General features: G+C 48.8%; 2 protein-coding genes across 5 annotated transcripts; one reads left to right on the top strand and one right to left on the bottom strand.

The window, feature by feature from the left end:
* Positions 1-572: 572 nt before the first annotated feature.
* Positions 573-13,174, bottom strand: MED20 (mediator complex subunit 20). Of its 4 annotated transcripts, XR_003565473.3 has the most exons (5): positions 12,955-13,168; positions 7,453-7,607; positions 4,330-4,583; positions 3,489-3,611; positions 573-3,387 (listed from the first exon to the last, which is right to left on the bottom strand). XR_003565473.3 is itself a non-coding variant. In XM_007065137.4 (4 exons), the coding sequence occupies exons 1-4, from the start codon at positions 13,110-13,112 to the stop codon at positions 2,764-2,766; spliced, it is 783 nt and encodes a 260-aa protein (XP_007065199.2). In that variant the 5' UTR covers positions 13,113-13,174; the 3' UTR covers positions 573-2,763. The 4 variants fall into 4 exon arrangements, 3 of the variants coding, with proteins under 3 accessions (XP_007065199.2, XP_037740943.1, XP_037740945.1); XM_007065137.4 differs by lacking the exon at positions 3,489-3,611 and having other exon boundaries at positions 573-2,979; positions 12,955-13,174; XM_037885015.2 differs by having other exon boundaries at positions 573-3,611.
* A 2,116-nt stretch (positions 13,175-15,290) lies between these two features.
* Positions 15,291-23,558, top strand: BYSL (bystin like). Its single transcript, XM_037885116.2, has 7 exons — positions 15,291-15,839; positions 17,445-17,610; positions 18,252-18,390; positions 19,768-19,901; positions 20,877-21,037; positions 21,829-21,931; positions 22,812-23,558. Exons 1-7 carry the CDS (start codon positions 15,560-15,562, stop codon positions 23,158-23,160), a joined length of 1,332 nt encoding a protein of 443 aa, XP_037741044.1. The 5' UTR covers positions 15,291-15,559; the 3' UTR covers positions 23,161-23,558.

The following is a 23,558-nucleotide window of genomic DNA, read 5'->3' as shown; positions in this document are numbered from 1 at the left end:
ACTCCCATTGAAATCAGTGGCAAAGACTCCCAGTGACTTCCAGAGAAGCAGAGGCAAGCCCCAAGTTGGTGCACAGGAGAGCCTCCCTTTCAAAATTGTATGTGCACTCTGAAAATGCTGCAAAGTTGCAGGGAAATCTAACCTCCCAGGCCCTGTACTGACAGGCAAAAATGGTAGAGTTTTCAACTGCGTTGGCTCAATAAAGTTAACATGACGTGACTGAAAAACCTTCTTAACACTCAGAGGCAGACTACTGCTGTTTGAAGCCAAGTCAGCTGGCCCTGGAATAGCCTTGATGGGAGGGGGAGAAGGGCTAATAATTTTGCCCATCAAAACAGGGGCCCCAGAGAGCAAAAGAAATGTCAATCCCCTACTTTAGAGAAGGCAGTCACATCAATGGATGCCTTTTCTAAGAGATAATGGGCCTAGATCCTATCTTCACACCCATGCAACCCCACCGACGTCACTGGAGTGGTACAGATGTGATTAAGAGCAGAATTTAGCCCAAGGGGTCCAGCTCTGTGACTGCAGAACAGTAACCGGCTTTAAGAAGAGAACGAACACCAATAAGATCCAGCACACACATTATACTCTTTAAAGACATATGACTTTGGTTACAAAATGCATCTGAGATACCAAAACTTTTTTTGTATTGAAAGAGACATTTGCAACATTTGATGTGCCTAATCTTCCAGTCACAATTCCACAGCATTTTCTTTAATAAAAAAAGATCCTAGCCACACTTAATTACACAGAGTAATAATGAGCTAAGGGCCACACACTGAACGCTTTACTCACAAGACTCTCCCCTGAAGTCAGTGAGAGAATTAGAATTCAGTGAGTAACATGCATTTGAGTTGCAAGACTGGACCCCAAACTAGCTCCCCGTGCTTCCAATATGTTCAAATTGCTAATTTATTTAAATACTGTTTGTTGCAAATCATTTAACCAGGGCTTACAACACTCACTGCCAAGTTATTTAATTTATTCAGAGTTAAATAATAATAATAAATGTCCATATAACAAGCTCTAGGTGCCGTAACAATAATGAATTACACTTACAGACATAAATGACCCCCCCTTCAGCAAAAAACACAACCAATCATATATAAACGATGAATTAACTAACTCAGCCAACCAGTAAATCAAAGCAACAAAACAGTTGTTCTCTCTCCAATCCTCCAGAAACATATCTTCAACCTTCCTCCCCAGACCCTGTCCAATTGCAGCTTGCCTGGAAGATCATTGGGTTTCTTTAGGTCCAAGACTTCTGTTTTGCCCAGTTTACTTTTTAGACACAGGGCTGCAGTGCAAGTTCCGTGTATGGGCTGGAGATGCAGAATCTGCTCTTTAAAGAAGGCACACTCTGGTCCCTCAGGTTACTTGCTCAGACTGGTGTGACATAAGGCATGATTTAAGGACGGACAACCCTGCAAAGCCTCTGGACATGGAATTCCCACTGACCTCAATGGGAGTTCAGCAGGAGGAGTGGCTGCAGGGCCAGGATAGTTCTGCTCATTTCAAAGACGCAGAATTCTGAAATTAAGCAGAGAAGATCCTTGCCTTGCAGCTATTTGCTTGTGAAGTTCCTTGGGAAGGCGTTTCAGGGAAGCTACACAAAGGTCTTGCAGCTGCAGAACCGAGGTAAACAGGCCATGCTGCTATCTATTTAGCAAACACCACAAAACACAGAAAAATATAAAGAGGAGAGAGGAAATTTACATTCCCCAGCCAGGCAGCTACTCAGTGTTTAGAGCCAAGGGCACAGATGGTTTAAAGGGAGGGAATTGCCCTAGCTTTCCATCCAGATACATAAATCATTGCTGTATGATATTCAAGCCCTGCAGTAAATCTTCAGTCTGCCTCTTGCAAACCTTTACTCACCTCAATAGTCCCACTGAAATCAATGGGACTTCGCAGATGAGTAGAGATTTAAAGCAAAGGGACCTCTATCCATATTATCAGATCCCTTTCTAACTATGAGATAGGGTGGCAGATACTTTGTTTCAACAGATGAGAAGAATCCTTCAGGAAGGCCAGACTCCATTTGTATCATCGGAGAGCCAGAAGGTTTTAATTCACTCATCAGCTATCAAAGATGATAGCAAGTTAGGAACATAACCGCAAGGGGACAGCAAAGAATTGATAAAGATTTTTGTCACAAAAGGAAATTATTTGCCATCGAGGGTGTGAAGATAAACGCGGCTAAGACACAACTTCTGCACCAGAGAAAAATTATTAAAACTTGTTACAAACACACACACAGACTGACAGACTACCCTTGCTGGATAAAGAGACTCCACATCCTTATATGAAAATAAGCCTTTTAAAAATTATTATTATTATTAAAGTGGTACCAAAATGCTTCCATACGAATATCCCCCAAACCCACATTCACCAGTCAGCCGCCAGGGAAAATAAGGGACAATAAAACCCTGCCTGTGTGCACACACAGCTGGATCTTCTACTTTATCCTTCTGCAGAAGAACATTTATCCCCAGAATCAAGCATTGCCGGTGCATTGAGACACACCAGCGCCAATGGGCTAACCACTGAATGGAGCGATGAAACACACACTATATTTGAGACCAAGCTTGGAGGTAGGAAAAACTGATTCTACCCCTGCTATATGGAGATGAATGGTGCTTTTCTACAGGGGGAGACATCTTTAGGACATTACTGAGCAAGGGGATCCACGAGGACAATTGGGGAAAAAAGAGGATAGTCACTTTAAGAAAAAAGAACGGTCTCTTGGAGTCTTCTTCATCTGATCCCAGCTACAGGCACCTGCTGCTGTTTGCGGATCTTGTTGAACAGTTCCATGTACTGAGCCATTGTGTCACCTGGGCTGTAGATGCTGTCGTGCTTGTTGCCAAACACAGATGGGATTCCAGGCGTGTGATTCCCCATGAAGCTCTGCATGAACTCCATGAGCAGGTTCCAGCAGTCGTTGGCTACCACACACGGGCAGTATTCCACCTGGCAACAGAAACAGGAGCACGGAAGCACGGAGCAGTGGATGGGAACCACACAGGAGACAATTAACTTTGAACCCTGATACAGAACGCGTCAATCCCTTGGGGACAAAGGGATATACAATCCTCCTCATATATGCAAACTAAAAGGAGATGTTTATCAAATAAGCGAAGGAGGGAAAAAATTAAACCAGCCAGCACCCTGGAAAACATTCAAGGAACTCACCTGAATTTTACTTACAAAAGCAATGGGGATGAGGGAAGTTAAAGATTATCAGAAAGCTACAGATGCATCATTATTAAATGACCTAGGTACTCCAGGGGTTAGATGGCACAGCGGAGGTTAATGCACTAGCCTTTCACTTCTGCAGACCTTAGTTCAAATGCCACTTTGCCCAGGAGGGACTTGGGTCTGGAATAACAAGGATGTTGCGTGTCAGAAGTGAGGTGGATTGTTAGATTGTGTGTGTGTGTGTGTGTGTGTAAAAAACAAACAAAAAAAAAAACACATACATTTTTGATGTACCCCAGCTCTCCATCTTGTTTGCCTTGGTGTTTTGGAAGAAGGGGTGAGGGTGGGGGTGTTGTTTATAAGCAGAATTAAGACCAGACACGTACTTTGGAAACCCTGTTTAACTAAAAACAAGACAGGCAGCTCAAATTGGGTCCCAAACTCAAGTTTGGTATAAGGCAAGCTTCTGCTAACCCTAAGATCAATAGAAATGCTGCTATCATTATGGCAACTGTGTTTATTCTACAGAAATATAGAATAATGCTATTGACTAGGCACGCTGAAACGCATGTTTAGAGATGTCCAATGAGGTGATCAATCAAATATTTGTAAAACAGGATTTAAAAGTGTTTAGAAAAAAAAAAAGACAAAAATCTGGCTCCCCTTTTCCACTGCTTCTAAAACAAACCACTCATCTTCACTTTCAGGGGCGCTTCCTAGCTTAGCACAGCCCCACCTATCCTCTCATACACACGACTGAGCCTTCAACACGTGCCTCTACTCTGCTAACGATGCCAGTTGTTATTACCCATTAGTCTTATTTTCCCCTCAAACACCTTTGCACTTTTTCCCGGGTCATCTCATACACACTGGAAGATCTCCCCTTGAACGTCGGCAAAGCCATGGCATCGTCCTTCAAACGCACCTCTGTCGTGATGCCTGCAAAGTACTTGCCCATATTTAGGCAGCTGGTGTGCTGGGACTGATGCTCCTGACTCTAATCGCAATCCTCTCATTGTTAGATAGAGGGAGCACAATGTCCCTTCTGGTCCTACGATTCTGTGATTCTATGTTTCACTGAAGTCAATGAGACTAGCCACCTCAAGGAACGAACAGCCTTACCTCCACAGATATTCCCCGGGCACTGGGCCCCATGGTAACAGTGCCAACCTTCACCAAGAAGTCACAGTACTGGTACCGCGTACCCCGGCTCTCTATCTTGTTTGCCTTGGCGTTTTGGAAGAAGCCTTTCAGTTTCACCATCAGGACGTCGAAGTTGGCATCTGCTATGAGGCAGGGGCCGTTTTCAAAGAGAGCGAAACAGCTGAGGGGATATTCAGAGTTATGCATCACGTACATCAGCTTGCCAGCCTGCCCTGGAACAAGAGCAATGGTATTTTAACTGTAGAAAGGATGCCTCTTCCCTCTTGCATGCTTTCAAGAAGAAACAGCTGTTACAATCAACAAAGACAGGGACAAAAGAAACGCTATTTCAGGATTTCTGTATTCCTCATGAATGTTTAATGAGATTCTGGACACTGGGCGTATTGGGTTTGTTTTATGATCTAAAAACAAAACATAAAAAAAAAAAAAACCCTCAAGCTGGTACATTAAGCTTTCTGCCATTCCAAAGCATGCCCTGATCTCTATATTTCCTGCACCCACTGAGATGTAGGAGCCCAAAACTCAAATTTATAAACATGTTTTGCACCAATTACTCAAGAGAGCCATCTGACTGCTAACTTTACTGCCGTGTCTCCATTTACCAATTCACTCACTCATACATACGTATGTCAGCTTGGGAAATAGGACATTTTACTGGGGAAGGGAGGTGGGAACGGTCTACTAACTGAAGATAATTAATGTCTAATAAAGAGCGCGCATACTGGATGCCCTCCACCCTTTGTAAAAAGAGAGCCCAACTTGAACAAATTCAATATTTGCAGCCAGGTTTCCTTTAACATTCCATATGAACGGATCGAACCGTTGACCCACCACAATGAAGTCTCAGCAACTTTACTCCTTAGGGGCACCGTCAACTCATGTTTGGGCCAAAATTTAGGCACTGGGGAGAAACTAAGAACCCTTCCAACACTTCTGCAAAACTGAACACAAATAGGAATTGGTTTTTTTTTAAATCCCAGTGGAAACAGTTTTTTAGATAAATAACCCCTGCTCCACTCCCACAGTACGCACAACCCAAAACCTGCAGTGCTGAGACAAACTGACGAGAGACAAAAGTGACCTTGATTTATGCTGCCCAGGATGAGAGAAGTGTAACATGTAAATAAAGAGCATGAACACCGAGGAGTACATAGATTGTTAAAGCAGAAAGAATATTAGACATCCAAAGGGCCAAACTGCGAAAGAGCAGTTATACAAACAGCCCCAATGAAGTCAACGAGATTAGCAGCATGAGTAATTCCTCATGCACAAAAGGGGGTTCCAATGTGGCTCGAAGGCATTATAAATAACATAGGTTGTGACTTGCATTGTACATCCCTGCACGGGAGTTAGGGGAAATAAAGAATCCCCCTTGCCCATGTAGATCTGGGGTCTGGGCACCTGCTTACTGTCCTTGTCCATCCCTGGAGCAGGTGTCCAAGGGGATAGGTGGAGTCTAGTCTTAACTCTCATTCACCGAATCATCCTGTCTGGCCGCCTGTATATCACAGGCCACCATACCACCCAGTCACCCACACACCAAGCCCAACAACCAGAATTAGACTCTTAATGAGAGCTTAACACAAGAAATGCCATACCACGTAGCCTTTACTTAGCTGTGAAGGGAAGTTCTTTTTTAAAGATGTTACATAGGAAAATACCCAAAACTATATTTTTGATCACTGTTGATTCATTAACCACTAGGGCATGCCCTCAGCAGAAAGCTGTTTTGGATATTCAAGGAAAAGTGTACGCTTTATAACTGCTTTACATCGGGCTTTACAACTAAGAGCTAGGATACTGTGCAGCTGCCTATTTAAAGAACTAGCCCCTTAGCAGATTTGTGGAGACAAGACTTCCCTCCATGGAAATCACAAAATATATATATATATAAAAATCAAACTTCTGTTACTTTTCTTCCAAGCTGTTTGCATGTAAGTGATCAGCAAAATCCAACAGCAGGGCAAGGTTGCAAGAAATACCTTGAGCCAGAGAGCCTAGTGTTCACAGAGAACTCTGCACAGACAACATTCACAGACCAGACAGATACGCGGATGCACAGGCTCACTGCTGACCTCTAGAGACACTTATAGCAAAGCTTAACACCATGACAGTTGAAGGTGAGACTAGTTGCTTGAGTCACCTTTTTAAAGCGCTCTGTAGTCTACATGCTTGCTCAGATGGTCTTGAAAAATTCCCGTGCATCCTGAGGAACCAGGGTAGGGCTAGGGGTTTACATTTGAAGTTGCTTAAGAAAGGGTGCCCTGAGATAGAGCCCCTCCACTTAAAAAGAGTGACAACACCATTCTGTGGTCTCCCTAGGAAAACTGTCCCCTGCCCTCAGTACCACCACTTCCTCAAAGAACAAGGGAAATTCACGACCTAAAATACTTGTTAACAGTTAACCTTGACCAGCATTTCCTTGTACCCTTGCAGAATGACAAGCAGAAGGACCGATTATTACTGTCTGTAACAGCAGGTTTGGGGTGTCACTCAAAGAGGGTAGTATGAAGGGTGCAGGACTGGTGAGTACCATAACTCTGTACTTCCTGGTTTTCAGCAGTCTAAGTACAGATGCATTCAGAAGGTACGAGGCATTGCAGGTCAGTCTTAACTCTGTGTTAATGAAGTTTTTGGGGAGTGAATCATAATCTTCATTGATGTAACATCTTTCATCCAAAGACCATCAAGCGTTGTATTATCAGCAGTCAAGCCACCCAACCCCATGTGAGGTAGGTCAGCATTGTTATGTACATTTTAAACATAGGGAGAACAGAATGCATGGATTCTGAGAACAGAATCCATGCATCTGGTCCCTATTTTACTTTTCTTCCCTACAGCTACCACCAAGTTATTGCAGTAGTGACATCCTGAATAATTGGAGAAAAGAAGGGGGGGAAAAAGCATTAGTGGGATTGAGATTCAGACTCAGAGCTGGCATTAGACGTCCCTGTCAGAAAATGAGAGCGCAACTACTTCCCCGAACATTACTCGAGTGGAGTTACACCAACTCCAGCCATCAGCCTTAATCAGCGCCACAGGGCGCTTTGATCGCTCCATGAAAGGAAGTGAAATGCAGACCTTGGTTGCCCATGGTGGAGGCAGCGGTGTGGTAGGTCTCACAGTCCACACAAAATGTTCCTTGTTTCTCTGCTCCCAGCAGCTCCAGTTTCCTCGTTAGGATTTCAACGGTTTGCTGGACGCTCTTCCCCTCTGCCACGGGCATCTGAGACACACTGTCATAGAAGACAAGGAAGCAACAGAAAAGATTCAGTAATCGCATACATAGAGATATGATAACCAAGTCAGAATCAAATTCAGCCAGTCAATGTACTTATAAAGTCTAGAATAGAGATTAGAAGCCAACATACATGACAGTTATCTGATCTGTAGAGTACTTGCATACTTGACTCATTCACTTTAAGGCCAGAAGAGAGCACTGTGATAGTCCCGTCTGACCTCTTGAATAACAGAGAAAAATTACTGGCTGAGTTTTCCTGCCCTATCAAACCCATACACTTCTTTTTGGCTACAGCACTGCTTTTAGAAAGACATCCAGCCATTAAAGCAGGGGTGGGCAAACTCTTTGGCCTAAGGGCCACAACTGGGAATAGAAATTGTATGGCGGGCAAATTGAATGCTCGCAAAATGGGGGTTGCGGTGTGGGAGGGGGTGAGGGCTCTGGCTGGCAGTGTGGGCTGTGGGGTGGGGCTAGGACTGAGGGGTTTAGAGGGTGGGAGGGGGATCAGGGCTGGGGCAGGCTCAGGGGTGCAGGCTCCGGGCGGCACTTACCTCAAGCAGTTCCCAGAAGCAGCGGCATGTCCCTTCTCCAGCTCCTACACGGAGCTGCGGCCAGGCGGCTCTACACGCTGCCCCATCTCAAGGCACCGCCCCAGAAGCTCCAATTGGCTGCAGTTCCCAGCCAATGGGAGCTGCGGGGGCAGTGCTTGGGGCGGGGGCAGCGTGCAGAGCTGAGCCCCCTGGCTGTCTCTATGCGTAGGAGCCGGAGAGGGGCCATGCTACTGCTTCCAGGAGCTGTGTGGAGCGGCCCCCGACCCTTCTCCCCGGCTGGAGCAGGACAAGCCCCAGACCCCACTCCCCAGCAGGCGCTCGAGGGCCGGATTAAAACAGCTGGTGGGCCGGATCTGGCCTGCAGGCCATAGCTTGCCCACTGCTGCATTAAAGAGATAGGTCAGGAACAGGATTTGAACCCATGGCTCTACAAGGAAGCTAGAACACCCAGGAGAGGATAAGAAGAGCTTTGAATCTGGCCTGTTAGACCATTCGGCCGTCCCAACTCAGCTGTGACGGGCATTTAAGAAAACCCTAAGGCACGCAGAGCAAGTGTAACGGGCATCGGCACCGCACAAAGAACCACTGCAGTGGGTGCTGGCCAAGTGCCAGGACAGCTGGGACACTGTAAAGATCCATTTTCCTTGTCACCCTATAAACATATAAAACAAGCATCACACAGAAGGTTTTACACAAGGTTTTTGCTCTGTTACGCTGGTAGCTCCAGATAACCAAGAGCACATTTGACCACAGATGTTCTTAGAGCTCTTCTATTTCCCTCTTGAGCAGTATAAAGCCTTGATCTCCTGTTTTTAAATACATGTCCTCCATGCCCTTAATGTCCATTGCAATATTATCCCATTAGGTTATATTACCAGCTGCAATATGGACATAGCTTGTTGAAACCTAACGAAGAGAGGGAAGAGTATCTTCGCAGGCAGGCTGGCTAACCTAGTGAGGAGGGCTTTAAACTAGGTTCGCCAGGGGATGGTGACCTAAGCCCTGAGGTAAGTGGGATACCGGAAGGAAACACAAGGAGGAGGGTGCAAGGGAGGAGTGGGGGGGAGCTCCTGATTCATACTGAGAAAGCAGGGCCATCAGCTAGTTATCTTAGGTATATGTGCACAAACGCAAGAAGCGTGGGAAACAAGCAGGAAGAATTGGAAGTCCTGGCACAGTCAAAGAACTGTGATGTGACTGGAATAACAGAGACTTGGTGGGGTAGCTCACATGACTGGAGCACTGTCATGGATGGGTATAAGCTGTTCAGGAAGGACAGGGAGTGGAGGAAAGGTGGAGGAGTTGCATTGTATGTAAGAGAGCAGTATGATTGCTCAGAGCTCCAGTATGAAACTGGAGAAAAGCCTGTTGAGAGTCTTTGGGTTAAGTTTAGAAGCGAGAGCAACCAGGGTGATGTCGTGGTGGGCGTCGGCTACAGACCACCGGACCAGGAGGATGAGGTAGACGAGGCTTTCTTCGGACAATTAACTGAAGTTTCCAGAACACAGGACCTGGTTCTAATGGGGGACTTCAATCATCCTGACATCTGCTGGGAGAGCAATACAGCAGCGCACAGACAATCCAGGAAGTTTTTGGAGAGTGTTGGGGACAACTTCTTGGTGCAACTACCGGAGGAACCAACCAGGGGCCGTTCTCCTCTTGACCTGCTGCTTACAAACAGGGAAGAATTGGTAGGGGAAGTAGAAGTGGGTGGCCACCTAGGCAGCAGTGATCATGAGATGGTCGAGTTCAGGATCCTCACAAAAGGAAGAAAGGAGAGTAGCAAAATACAGACCCTGGACTTCAGAAAAGCAGACTTTGACGCCTTAGGGAACTGATGGGCACGATCCCTTGGAAGGCTAATATGAGAGGGAAAGGAGTCCAGGAAAGCTAGCTGTGTTTTAAAGAAGCCTTATTGAGGGCGCAGAAACAAACCATCCCGATGTGCAGAAAGAACAGCAAATATGGCAGGCGACCAGCTTGGCTGAAGAGTGAAATATTTGGTGAGCTTAAACACAAAAAGGAAGCTAACAAGAAGTGGAAACTTGGACAGATGACTAGGGAGGAGTATAAAAATATTGCTCGAGCATGCAGGGGTGTAATCAGGAAGGCCAAAACACAACTGGAGTTGCAGCTAGCAAGGGATGTGAAGGGTAACAGAAGGGTTTCTACAGGTATGTTAGCAACAAGAAAAAGGTCAGGGAAAGTGTGGGACTCTTAATGAATGGGGGAGGCAATCTAGTGACAGAGGATGTGGAAAAAGCTGAAGTACTCTATGCTTTTTTTGCCTCGGTCTTCACAGACAAGGTCAGCTCCCACACTGCTGTCCTGGGCAACACAGTATGGGGAGGAGGTGAGCAGCCCTCAGTGGTGAAAGAACAGGTTAAGGACTATTTAGAAAAGCTGGACATGCACAAGTTCATGGGTCCGGATCTAATGCGTCCAAGGGTGCTGAGGGATTTGGCTGATGTGATTGCAGAGCCTTTGGCCATTATCTTTGAAAACTCGTGGCAATCGGGGGAGGTCCCAGATGATTGGAAAAAAGGCAAATATAGTGCCCATCTTTAAAAATGGGAAGGAGACCCTGGGGAACTACAGGCCAGTCAGCCTCGCCACAGTCCCTGAAAAAATCATGGAGCAGGTCCTCAAGGAATCCATTCTGAAGCACTTGGAGGAGAGGAAGGTGATCAGGAAAAGTTGTCATGGATTCACCAAGGGCAAGTCATGTCTGACCAACCTGATTGCCTTCTATGATGAGATAACTGGCTCTGTGGATATGGGGAAAGCTGTGGATGTGATATATCTTGACTTTAGCAAAGCTTCTGTTACAGTCTCCCACAGTATTCTTGCCAGCAAGTTAAAAAACTATGGATTAGATGAATGAACTGTAAGGTGGATGGAAAGCTGGCTAGATTGTCGGGCTCAATGGGTAGTGATCAACAGCTCAATGTTTAGTTGGCAGCTGGTATCAAGCGGAGTCCCCCAGGGGTCAGTCCTGGGGCCGGTTTTGATCAACATCTTTATTAATGATCTGGATGATGGGATGGATTGCACCCTCAGCAAGTTCGCAGATGACACTAAGCTGCGGGGAGAGGTAGATACGCTGGAGAGTAGGGACAGGGTCCAGAGTGACCTAGACAAACTGGAGGATTGGGCCAAAATAAATCTGATGAGGTTCAACAAGGACAAGTGCAGAGTCTTGCATTTAGGACGGAAGAATCCCATGCACTGCTACAGGCTGAGAACCGACTGGCTAAGCAGCAGTTCTGCAGAAAGGACCTGGGGATTACAGTGGACGAGAAGCTGGATATGAGTCAGCAGTGTGCCCTTGTTGCCAAGAAGGCTAATGGCATATTGGGCTGCATTAGTAGGAGCACTGCCAGCAGATTGAGGGAAATGATTATTCCCCTCTGTTATGCACTGGCGAGGCCACATCTGGAGTATTGCGTCCAGTTTTGGGCCCCCCACTACAGAAAGGATGTGGACAAATTGGAGAGAGTCCAACGGAGGGCAACGAAAATGATTAGGGGGTTGGGGCACATGACTTATGAGGAGAGGCTGAGGGAACTGGGCTTGTTTAGTCTGCAGAAGAGAAGAGCGAGGGGGGATTTGATAGCAGTCTTCAACTACCTAAAGGGGGGTTCCAAAGAGGATGGAGCTTGGCTGTTCTCAGTGGTGGCAGATGACAGAACAAGAAGCAGTGGCCTCCAAGTTGCAGTGGGGGAGGTCTAGGTTGGATATTAGGAAACACTATTTCACCAGGAGGGTGGTGAAGCACTGGAATGGGTTACCTAGGGAGGTGGTGGAATTTCCATCCTTCAAGGTTTTTAAGGCCCGGTTTGACAAAGCCCTAGCTGGGACGATTTATTTGGTGTTGGTCATGCTTTGAGCAGGGGGTGGAACTAGATGACCTCCTGAGGTCCCTTCCAACCCTGATATTCTGTGATTCTACAATTACAAGCCCAGCTAGATCCCTGACCGAACATGACCCAGTTCCCTCTTTGCATTCCCTGAACAGCAGCGTCTCTTCACACAACACACAGTCAACCTGTGGAACTCTTTGCCAGAGGATGTTGTGAAGGCCAAGACTATAACAGCTTCAAAAAAGAACTAGATAAGTTGATACAGGAGAAGTCCATCAATGGCTATTAGCCAGGATAGGCAGGGATGCAAAACCATGCTCTGAAGTGTCCCTAGCCTCTGCTTACCAGAAGCTGAGAATGGGCAACGGGGGATGGATCACTTGATGATTCCCTGTTCTGTCCATTCCCTCCAAAGCACCTGGCACTGACCACTGTTGGAAGACAGGATACTGAGCTGGATGGATGATTGGTCTGACCCAGAATGGCCACTCTTATGTTCCACACCCTCCTAAACAAGAATCCTGCCTCACCCGTGTTCTTCTCTGCGGGGTGCCTTCTCCCGCTATCCCCACCGGGACTCATGTGACGATGACCAAGCGGGGGCAGCATGGTGGTGCTGGCTCGCCAGCGCCAGCTCAAACACCAACAAGGAGCACAGGCTGAAGAAGCTGCCAGGGTACACTCCCAGCAAGGACCAAGGCAGTCTGAATCAGCATCCCTGAGCTCATCCTTCTGAGGAACTAACCTTTCAGGGCTCGGTGCCAGGAGCTCGCCCCACCCCCCGTGCAATGATGGGACCTAACCTGCCGTCGCAGAGGTGCTCCTGGCAGACACCAGTCTACAAACCTCATGCAGTCACATTCATAGCAAGTCAATAAAGACCCAGCCACTGGCATGCTTTTTAACCACGCAACATAGAAAGTCCTACCAGGTGACTCCCATGGTTCCTGAAGTCTGCACGTAGGGCTGGACTAGTCCCTGGGAAGGAGAAGGAGGCTCAGCTGATACTATGTAGTCTTTCAAATATATTTGCAGCAGTGACTTGTATATGGATGCCTCTGTCTCTCTCCTGGGCAGGAAGCACATTTGCTAACCCAGCAGCCCCTCCCTGTCCATATCCCAGTGAACAGCAATAAGCAGGAAATGATGTAATCAAGAGGGGAGGATACCCGTCTCAGGCCAGGCCCCCTGCCTCTCTGTAGGTCACGGTGCTACCTTGCTCCTCCTTCTTGCAGATCTGTAGCTAAAGTCTGTGAGCGGCAGATGGCAGTGAACGCGAACAGGGGGGGGTTAGATTAAAACCAGGTTTTAAGAGCCATGGGGCACATGACCACTGATGCTAAAGATTTGAACGAGCCCTAGTGGAGATCTGGTATGTGTGCTGCGGATCTTGGTCTCTCCCCCCTCGAGTAGACACTGCTTGGCACGGGACTGCAGACCCAGGGGACACGATTCTTGTGTCAATGGTCCCCAGTGTCCCAGGAGGAAATTGACAAAGGCCTGAGGGAAACACGTTGCAAAATCCTTCATCAGAAAGAGGGCAACATTTAGGAGGGGCAGCTTTTCTAAAGAACTATTAAGCCCCTTCGTTTTCAGTTTAAACGGATTTTTACCAAATAAAGCCTGAGTTTTACAAAAAGTATTATTTTTTCCACCCTACCTTTGTACCAGTCAAATATATATATAAAAAACTTGTTTGATTAGGAAATACAATACATGGCATGAGATATAGCTGTTGTGATAATACATTAGTCTGTGTGGATAAGCAAAGCTGCCTGCCGAGGTAAGGCTACATATTCGTTTAGAAGATACACACAATAAACAAACAGGCACACAAGCTCTGAAGTGCGTGCACATCTGAATGTACTGATGAATCTTACGCCCACCAAGTACACATTGCAAGCTGTTAGCAGATAACGGATTAAAGATCTGACACACACCAAACTAAAATGCTAAGAAAACGAAAATCTGTCTTAGAATATGTTTCAGAACACAAGTATACAAAAGTTTTAATAGAACAAGAGGCGAAAAGGATGGTGTGGCCTCAGTATTAAACGTAAATATTTATAGGCTACTGGTTCTACGTCTACAACAGTAAACTGTTTATTCAAATGAAAAGTTTTATTTGGGGATTAGAGAGAAGTATTATTTTCATAAACTCAGAGGTGGCATTGTGTTTTGAGTTCTGTTTTAGTTCTGCAGCAAACCACTTTGAATTCCATTCATCAAAGCATTAATCTACTGCAGGTGTTGGCTACCTTTCAGAAGTGGGGTGCCGAGTCTTCATTTATTCACTCTAATAATGCCAGTAATACATTTTAACGTTTTTAGAAGGTCTCTTTCTATAGGTCTGTAATATATAACTAAACTATTGTTGTATGTAAAGTAAATAAGGGTTTTAAAATGTTTAAGAAGCTTAATTTAAAATTAAATTAAAATGCAGAGCCCCCTGGACTGGTGGCCAGGATCCGGGCAGTGTGAGTGCTCCTGAAAATCAGCTCGCGTGCCGCAGGTTGCCTACCCCTGATCTACTGAATATCTTTCCCTCATCCTTCCATACACCAAAATAAACCCAGATATTTACCTAGAAAAATTATTGGTTTTTCCACTGATTTTCACCTGTTTTTGTTGCTGTTGTAATAAACACCAATAAATTCCTGAGAAAAATAAAATAAAAACCAAAAATGTAAGGTCCTAAGAATTATTTAGCCAAGTAACCAATATTCCCTACCCCTCCACCAATTTCTTCCAGCCTAATGTATCTCAATGGAGTTAATAGGTGGGTCCAGCCCTTGTCTCAATAAATCCACCTTCTCTCTTTGCTGCTTTGAAAGCTGAACTCTCTCTGGATGATGAAGGACTCCGGAGGCTGAAGAACAAGAGTACTTGTGGCACCTGAGAGACTACCAAATTTATTGGAGCATAAGCTTTCATGGGCTACAGCCCACTTCATTGGATGCATAGAATGGAACATATAGTAAGAAGATATATATATACATACAGAGAAGGTGGAAGTTGCCATACAAACTAAGAGGCTAATTATTTAAGATGAGCTATTAGCAGCAGGAGAAAAAAAAAAAACAAAATCTTTTGTACTGATAATCAAGATGGCCCATTTAGACAGTTGACAAGAAGTTGTGAGGATACTTAACATGGGGAAATAGATGCAATATGTGTAATGACCCAGCCACTCCCAGCCTCTATTCAAACCCAAGTTAATGGTATCTAATTTGCATATTAATTCAAGCTTAGCAGTTTCTCCTTGGAGTCTGGTTTTGAAGCTCTTCTGTTGCAGAATTGCCACCCTGGAGGATGAAGGACTCCGCCTGAGGAGAGGTTCCCAGAAGGCACTTGTAAAATAGGACGGCTGCGCCTTTAAGAGCCGAGCCTTGCGACAGGGCTGTTGCCACTTTTGGAACGGAAGGCGCCGCAACGTTCCAGGAGCCCATGCGCTTTGGTGGCGCCTTTCCAGCCGCTCCTCCTCTTCCCTTGCGTACGCAAGGCACACGTGGGCTTTCTCGGGGGGGATCAACATGCCTAAGGCCAAGCGGCGGAGGGGCGCAGGGGAGGCGGCCGGGAGCGTGTCCCTGGCCGAGCAGATCGTACAAGGGGACGCGGTGAAGCCCACCACACGGGTGAAGAGGCGGGGCAGAGGCGGGCAGCATGGCGGTGGGGACCAGGAGGACCAGTACGTGGATGAGAAGCTGTCCCGGAGGATCCTGGAGCAGGCGCGGATCCAGCAGGAGGAGCTGGAGGCCGAGCACTGTCCCGGCAGAGGAAGCGGGCCGAAGAAGGAGAAGACCACGGTGCTGGGTGAGCGGGCGCCGAGCGCGCCAGAGGGGTGGGGGAGCGGGGCTGGGTCTGCTCGGGGTGGAGGCCGCTCCTTATGGAAGCGCGGAGCTGGCTCTAAGCACACCCGCGAAGCGAGCGCAGGGGTGGGCTCAGTCCCTTATTAACGAGCCTGGTCTCTGCTTCTCAGTTCCGGCCGGGTGGGCACAACCCAGCCACCGCCCCCCCATCTGTTTCCCTTTGACATAGCCGGTTTGATGGGGAAGAGACGCACCCCCTGCTGAATTCTCATGGGAGGTCTCTCTCCACCCTCCCAGGCCCGGAGAGTATTAAAAGCTAGGCCTGGATAGACATACTATGGTCTTTCCCAGGTTTCCCCAGAAGGCTTCAGGAAGCGGTGTTGGCAGTTCAGTAGGTGGCAGTGCTCACCTTAAATCCGTTTGCAACAAGAGTCCCAGCATAGTGGAAGGGGGCGTTGGGCTGCCTTGGCTGCTGCCTTTCAGATGAGCTGTAAAACAGAGTGTTTCTGGCTCCTGATCATGCAGCGAAAGTTATAGGTGTGTTCACCTGGGTGCCTCGGCTGAGTTGTGTCCTGGGAAGGCATTCTGTCTCCCTTCATTCCTCCTCTTCCACTTTTATCCGCCTGTCTGTATACTTAAGCAGCCCTCATCACTATAGTACCTGATCCTTTCAGCACCTCTCAGACAAAGGGAAGTATCCTTCCCGTTCAGCAGCGACACAGAGAAATCTAGGGACTTGCCCAAAGTCACACAAGAAATCTGTGGCTGACTCAGGAACTGAACCCAGGTTTCTTGAGTTCTAGTCCAGTGATCTGTTCAACAGACCATCCTTTCACTTGGGTATGAGGTTCTTCCTTATTTCCTGTCCCAAATCATATATTGTTTTTTACGGTACGTTTGACAGCACCTGGTGTTGAGTCGGTTTAATGGTCACTTAAGGCCAGCTTTTTAAAGGTGTTGGAGTTGGGCACCTAAATACCTTTTACAATGTGAGCCTTAGTCGGTGATCCTTCAAATACGTACACATGTGATTAGTTGCATTAAAGTGTGAGTATGAAGTTCAGTATGTGTTTGCAGGATCAGGGCCTCAAGTCAGCTTTCTGTGGGCTTGAGCGATTTCTTTCTATGACAACAGGAGAGAGAAAAATTAAACAAACAAACCATGGTTAGAATCCCACAAAAACGAGCAGGGGGGACTTAGGCACATGTGTAGGACCTGAAACTGCTTTTAACTCTTTAGTTGGTGAAGCTTCAAGTTGGCAGGGTAACTTTTAATTGCACGGCTGTTCTCCAACCTTATTGGTTGATCCCGGTAATTGGCAATTAATTAGGCAATTGGCAGAAGATAAGCAAATCTTGGACCTGGATGTTAATTCTGACTGTCCCTTCAGATGGACTGCCCCTGGAAATCTCTGGTGCCCCTTCCCATAGCGGGTGTTTGACTACTGTTAGAAAGGGCTTCTGCAAATTCACCTCACTAGCCACACGAGAGGGTTGGAGATCAGAGTGTGGAGAGCTGAGTGGAATGTGCTTGTGGGGCTGTATCTTTGCAGGCAAGCTGCTCTACCCCCTGACTTGTCCAACCTTAACTGTGTCTGGTTTATTCCAGGGTCTGGATCACACGATGGGGATTCTGACGCAGAGGATGATGAGTGGCCCACACTGGAGAAGGCTGCTGCATCCATGGGAAAGGGGGAGTACTGTGAGGAGGTGACGGTGGACCCTGAGGACGAGAGAGCCATTGAAATGTTCATGAACAAGAATCCGCCGCTAAGGTAGGAAACAAATCCCTGAGCCATGGGATAGAAGTGTTTCCCTGCAGCCTCGCAGCATTCAAATAGGGTTCAAGTTCAGAACAGCACTTTGAAGAGGTTAACTGACCTCTGGGAGGTGGGTTTGTTTAAAGCTCTGTCACTCTTCTATAGCTGGGCAGACTGAAGCATAGGGGAGAATTGTCTTGCTCAAGCTCATAAGGCAAGTCTGTGGCAGAACTAGGAATAGAACCCAGGAGTCCTGACCCCCTGTGTTCCAAACAGTAGATAATGCTTCATTTCCTCTCAGATGACACATGCACGGGGCCATACGTAGTAACTCCTATTACTGTAGTGCCGAGAGAGAGGCCCAGCTGAGATCAGGGTTCCCTTTGTGCTTGGCACTGTACCCATGCTCAGTAAGACAGTCTCTACCCCAAAGATATAAACGCCCTATGCAGACAGGAGAGAGCAAGGGTGGGAGCGGGAACAGAGGCACAAAAAGGGGCAGTGTCAGCCAGCAGGCTACTGATCAGCAAGTCCTCTGATTCCTGTTGCAGTGTTCAGTCCCCTAGGCCCTGCTGCCTGGTTTGCCAAGGAACAGGCTGATGCTCTTGTAGGCCAGAGACCAGCTCTACATAGTTTCCTTCCCCTGTGTCTGCCAGGCTCACGCTCGCCGATATCATCATGGAGAAGATCACGGAGAAGCAGACAGAGGTGGAGACAATGATGTCGGAAATATCCGGCCACCCCATGCCTCAGCTGGACCCCCGCGTACTGGAGGTCTACAAGGGTGTCCGAGAAGTAAGAGCAATAGCATGTAATGTAGCAGCCTCCACCTTCAAAACGCCGTCCCTCTGTGAGGAGCCAGGTCGAATCGAGCCCAGCGGCTCCAGCAGTCAGTATTCGTAATCGTTGTGGCTTGTGTCTTTATCCTCATGGCCTGTGCTGAAAAATATCTTCTCCTGCGGCTGGCGTGCGCCCATCTCCAGGGCAGAACGTGACAGCTGTCACTGTACAGCAATGCTGTGTAGCTCTTCAGGGTAATTAAGGAGATTGCAAACTCGGCAGGGTGTGAGGTTTCCATGCTATCGTTATATCTACAACAGGCAGAAAAACGTGGGCTGTTAATTATACTCTTACGCTGAGAGACTTTTTACTGCTCAGCTGGCAGTGAGAGTGCATTTGAGAGCTGGCTTTAAAATTCTCTTTGGTCCAGGAGCCCTGAGAAGCGTGTGCGCCTGTGAACAGAGAGGAATTTCAGGATGATTCGTTAGTGTTCACTAGGCATAGACTCCTTCTCTGCAGGCTTCCAAATGATTTAACTGCTGTTTACACTGAGTCTTTCATTCAAGGATCTCAAGCGCTTTACAAATAACGATGCCTCCCAAACACCAGCGTTTTGAGGAAGGTGCATTGCTATATCCATCCTGTGGATGGAGAAAGTGGATCCAGTGACTTTCTTAAGGTCGTTGTAACAGGGTGGGTTGCCCCTTAAGGGCTGGAGGCCTGGCGCCATTGATGACTGAAATAACTGCCCCAGACTACTCCATCCATGTTAGCAGCTTTGATGGGGCCTGATGGAGGACAGCTGGTTCCTGTATAAAGGGCAGCAGGAGGCTGCAGAGAGTGGGGCGGGATTGGGAAACTACAGTAAATGAGAGAGGCTCCTGCAGAGAAGACCCTGACACCAGGGGAGTTGAGAAGTGAGAACTAGAAGGCTGAACTTTAGCTAGGTAAACCTGGGAGTGACTGTTGAATTAGAACCCAGCCCCGGGAAGGAGGGATGGGGACTTCCTACTTAAGGGGAAGAGACACTGATTGCGGCCTAGAGGGCCAAATTCCTGCTTGACGAGAGAGAGGCTTTGAATTGGGACCCAGCTATAGGGAAAATGGTTGGGTATTTCCTACCTTAGGGGAGAGAGACACTGAATTGGGGCCTGGGATAAATTGGACTATGGGAGGTGAATGTTTCAAGCTGCTTTGAGTGAGGTATTAAGGGACCTTGAAGAGGGGAACAGAGGCAGGTGCCGCAGAATGACTTCCGGTCATGAGGAGGTGCTCAGGAGACAGCTGACCCTGTTAATTACACATTGAGTTAGTAACGGTACTCAGCGGTCCTGGCTCTCAGGTCCCTGTTCTGACCACTAGGCCACATTCCACATACTTTTTGTTTTAAAGGTGCTATCCAAATACAGGAGTGGCAAACTCCCCAAAGCATTTAAAATCATCCCAGCGCTGTCAAACTGGGAGCAGATCCTTTACATCACAGAGCCAGAAACATGGACTGCAGCTGCCATGTATCAAGCAACCAGGTATGATATAATTGCCGTGGTTTTTACTGATTGTGGGTTTTACGGGGGGCTTTCCGTGGACTCCTGCCATGTCGCTGAAATCCTAACCAACCTCTGGCTCTCAGCTTAGGCGAAAGACAGAGGAAGCAAGCTGCTTGCCACCTCCGGAAACCCATGCTAGTGCTGTGGATCTGGCATTTCATGGATGCTAGAGAGAGTGGAGATTGACTCCATCCTGATCCAGTGTACCGTTCCCTTCAGTGTGTTCTCCATAGCTGTAACCACTCCTAAGTAACCTGCCCTTTAGCTTGGTGCTCGTCCTGCCTGCAGTTGGGGTGAGAACTGCAGCCTGTGACACTTGAAGCTGGAAGCGTGTCCGATTGAGATATTACAGGTTCAGATCCCAAACTGTGAAACGTTGCATAACACTGGTTGTTTTACTCTGGGCTCTGCACAGTCAGGCAGGGGAGTACAGGGCTGGAGTCTAATTGAGTAGCCGGAGTACCCGTCTTTAAAAAGAAGCTGTTTAGTCACTTCATTGATTCCCCTGCACTCTGGTACTAAGCCCGGCAGGTAACGCAGAGCGTTATACGCTTTTAAGCACTTCTTAGCCCAGCTCTCCAAGCCCCTTCGCTGAGCCTCAGGGCCTTCCCCCTCTTCGGAGGGTAGGGCGTATTGTTCCTGCTTTATAAATGAGGCACAGAGGATCAGTTCACCCTGCGAGTCAGTGGCAGAACCCAGGAGTCCAGACTCCTCATCCTCTATTAGGCCACCCCAACCCAGCCTGGATTTCAGCAGGACGCGTGTTGGGCTTCTCCTACAGAAGCTTCAAACATGGGGTAACAAAACCACCACCAGCAAACTAGGATGGGCCTGGTGGGAAAGGGAGATCCTCAGGTGGGAGTACTAGGCACTGCTTCCTGCTTGACTTCATTGGGGCCGCTGGGATGGGGGCTGAGACTTCAGTTCAACTTCCCGCTCCCTCGTTCCTGCCAGGATCTTTTCCTCCAACCTGAAGGAGAGGATGGCCCAGCGCTTCTATAACTTGGTGCTGCTTCCGCGAGTGAGGGATGACATTGCTGAGTACAAGCGCCTCAATTTCCACCTCTACATGGCTTTGAAGAAGGCTTTGTTCAAGCCGGGAGCCTGGTTCAAAGGTGAAAAGAAACCAGGTGGCAGGAAGAGGAGGGTGGGTCCAGCTTGCAGTGCAGTGACCTGGCTGGGTTGTGTAAGCGTTCCTGGTGTCACAGCTAGGTTAGGAGTTGTTCTCTGGGAGGAGGGTGGTGGAGGACTTGGATACCTACTTGCTCTCTTTGGCCTTCCAGTAGGGGCACGTTTAACCTTTTCTTTTGCACAGTGAACTTTTCGTGTACGCAGCAACCCCGAAATGCTCTCCAGAGTTGAACAGCAGCAGCAAAGGGAGGGAGGCTGAAACCATGAGAGCAAAAGCAAGTGAGGTGCAGAAACCTGCTTGGTCCTTCAGCTGCAGGCAAGAAGCCTGTTGAACCAGCAGCGGCTAGATCAGAATATTCAGTTCACTAAAACGCTCTTGGCACCATCAGCTGTATAAGTGCCAAAAACAGACAGCCCCCTTTGGTACCTGTCAGAGGTGGGCGAGATTTATTCGCGGCAGGTGACCCATAGCTGGGAGTTGATCCCCTGAGTCCATTTGTACTGTCCGTTGATGAGGCTGGCAGGGGCAAAGAGTGCAGCCCATCCTGTGCTTCCCGCAACACTCTGTGCTCGGGTCCCAGGGATGCGGCAGGGATGCGGCATCGATGCCCCTCTGGAGAGTTCATTCTCCCAGGCTGGACGTGCATGGGGATTGGAATGCGTGGGGCAGGGGTCAGTCAGCTGGGGTAGGCTTCAGGCTCTGAGCCCCGCAGGTCCAGCCATCTTGTGTTAAGAGCACTATTGTCAGACTCTCTTCTCCCTCCCTCCCTTCCAGGGATCCTGATCCCCCTGTGTGAGTTGGGGACCTGCACGCTACGGGAAGCCATCATCATAGGGAGCATTCTTGCTAAGTGTTCGATCCCCGTCCTTCACTCCAGGTAACGTGGGGAGGGCCCCAGGGGGAGGATTGTGCAGCGCTGGTTCTCCCATTTCCTCAGGGAGTCCCACAGCAATGTCCCAGCTCTGCCAGAAAACCTCTCTGGCATTTCACAGAGCTAGGAAAGGTCCCACCTACTCCAGCCCGAGCAACGGGCTTCCATCACTGGGCAGACTGTTCCCCATTCTCATGGCTCTCCCCCTTGGCAAGCTCCTGGGCCAAGAGCCACCAGTTTAGCCACAGCTCCACGGTGCTGGTAGCTGGGAGTTTCCTAGCTCAGCAGCACAGTGAGAGCCCGGCGGTCGTGTCCCTGCTGGGTTATCCCACCCGTTCCAGTGGCAGTGGAGGGGATTTGGCGCTGGGCGGGCCCAGACCCTTACTGCCACTCTTGATTCTGTCTCTCCGGGGTAGAGAAGCGGAGCGAGCGCTAGGGTCATGCCTGGGCGCGTAGCGAGATGGTCAGATGCCACAGCGCAGTCTTGGGGTGGGGACTTCACGCCCTTCCGGCTCAGTGGGAACAGATTTATGCCTGCAGGGCCAGGTGGGAGGAGGGTGTGGCCCGCTCTGGTAGCTGATGTGCCCTGGGCGCGCCAGCCTTCAGTCCCTGGCCCTAGACGGTGGGGAAGTTTACAGGCCGCCAGGGGGAAGAGCGATGGTCACAGACTCCAGAAACAAATGTGCTCTGAAGTGGGAGAAGGGGAGGCCTTGGCAAAGCCTGTCCTTGAAGATGCCATAGGGGCAGGGTGCCTGTTCGTGTTGGAAGGTGCCCAGACCCACTCGCGGGTGCGGCTCCGCACTGTGTTCGGAGTGTGACCGACAAGCACCTACCCCAAGTCCTCCCCACCCTCGCGCACACTTCGGCCTTGCTCTCCCCCCCGCAGTGCTGCCATGCTGAAGCTCGCCGAGATGGAGTACAGCGGCGCCAACAGTATCTTCCTGCGCCTGCTCATCGACAAGAAATACGCCCTGCCCTTCCGCGTGGTGGACGCCCTGGTCTTCCACTTCCTGGCCTTCCAGACGGACCGGCGCACCTTGCCTGTGCTGTGGCACCAGTCCCTCCTGACCTTCGCCCAGCGCTACAAGGAGGACCTCTCCTCGGAGCAGAAGGAGTCCCTGCTGGAGCTGCTCAAGTTCCACGGCCACCCGCAGATCTCGGCAGAGATCAGGAGGGAGCTGGTGAACTCCAAGTCTCGGGACGTGGAGGGGCTGCAGCCGGTGGCGATGGAGTGAGGCCGGGGGAGGGAGGTGGGGCCTCTTTCTGTCAGGGAGGAGTGGCAGCCCAGAATTTGTCTGATTGCTCATGGCTTGCTGGGGACGCTGTCCCATGGCTGCCTTCTTCACCGGACGAGGGGCTCAGTTGGCGAACTAGATCTTCGGCTGGAACAAGCGAGCGGGTGTCCGTCACTGAGATCCCCCTAGACTCCTTCCCCGTAGCCCGGGGGGGTGGAAGCAGGCCGTGCTCTTCACCTGGACCTGCCCTGGGAGTTCAACTCTGCAGTGGTGGAAGCTGCCTGGCTCAGATCTGAAGATGTGCTTACTGGCCTGACACCAGCAGGTGTCTCGGGGAGGGTGAAAGAGCTCTGGGCTGCTCCTGTGTCTGAGAATAAAACCTTTCCCCGGGACATTCA

Source organism: Chelonia mydas, chromosome 21 (assembly GCF_015237465.2).
Source record: "Chelonia mydas isolate rCheMyd1 chromosome 21, rCheMyd1.pri.v2, whole genome shotgun sequence".
Taxonomy (NCBI): domain Eukaryota; kingdom Metazoa; phylum Chordata; order Testudines; family Cheloniidae; genus Chelonia; species Chelonia mydas.
This window is presented reverse-complemented; position numbering and strand designations above follow the sequence as displayed.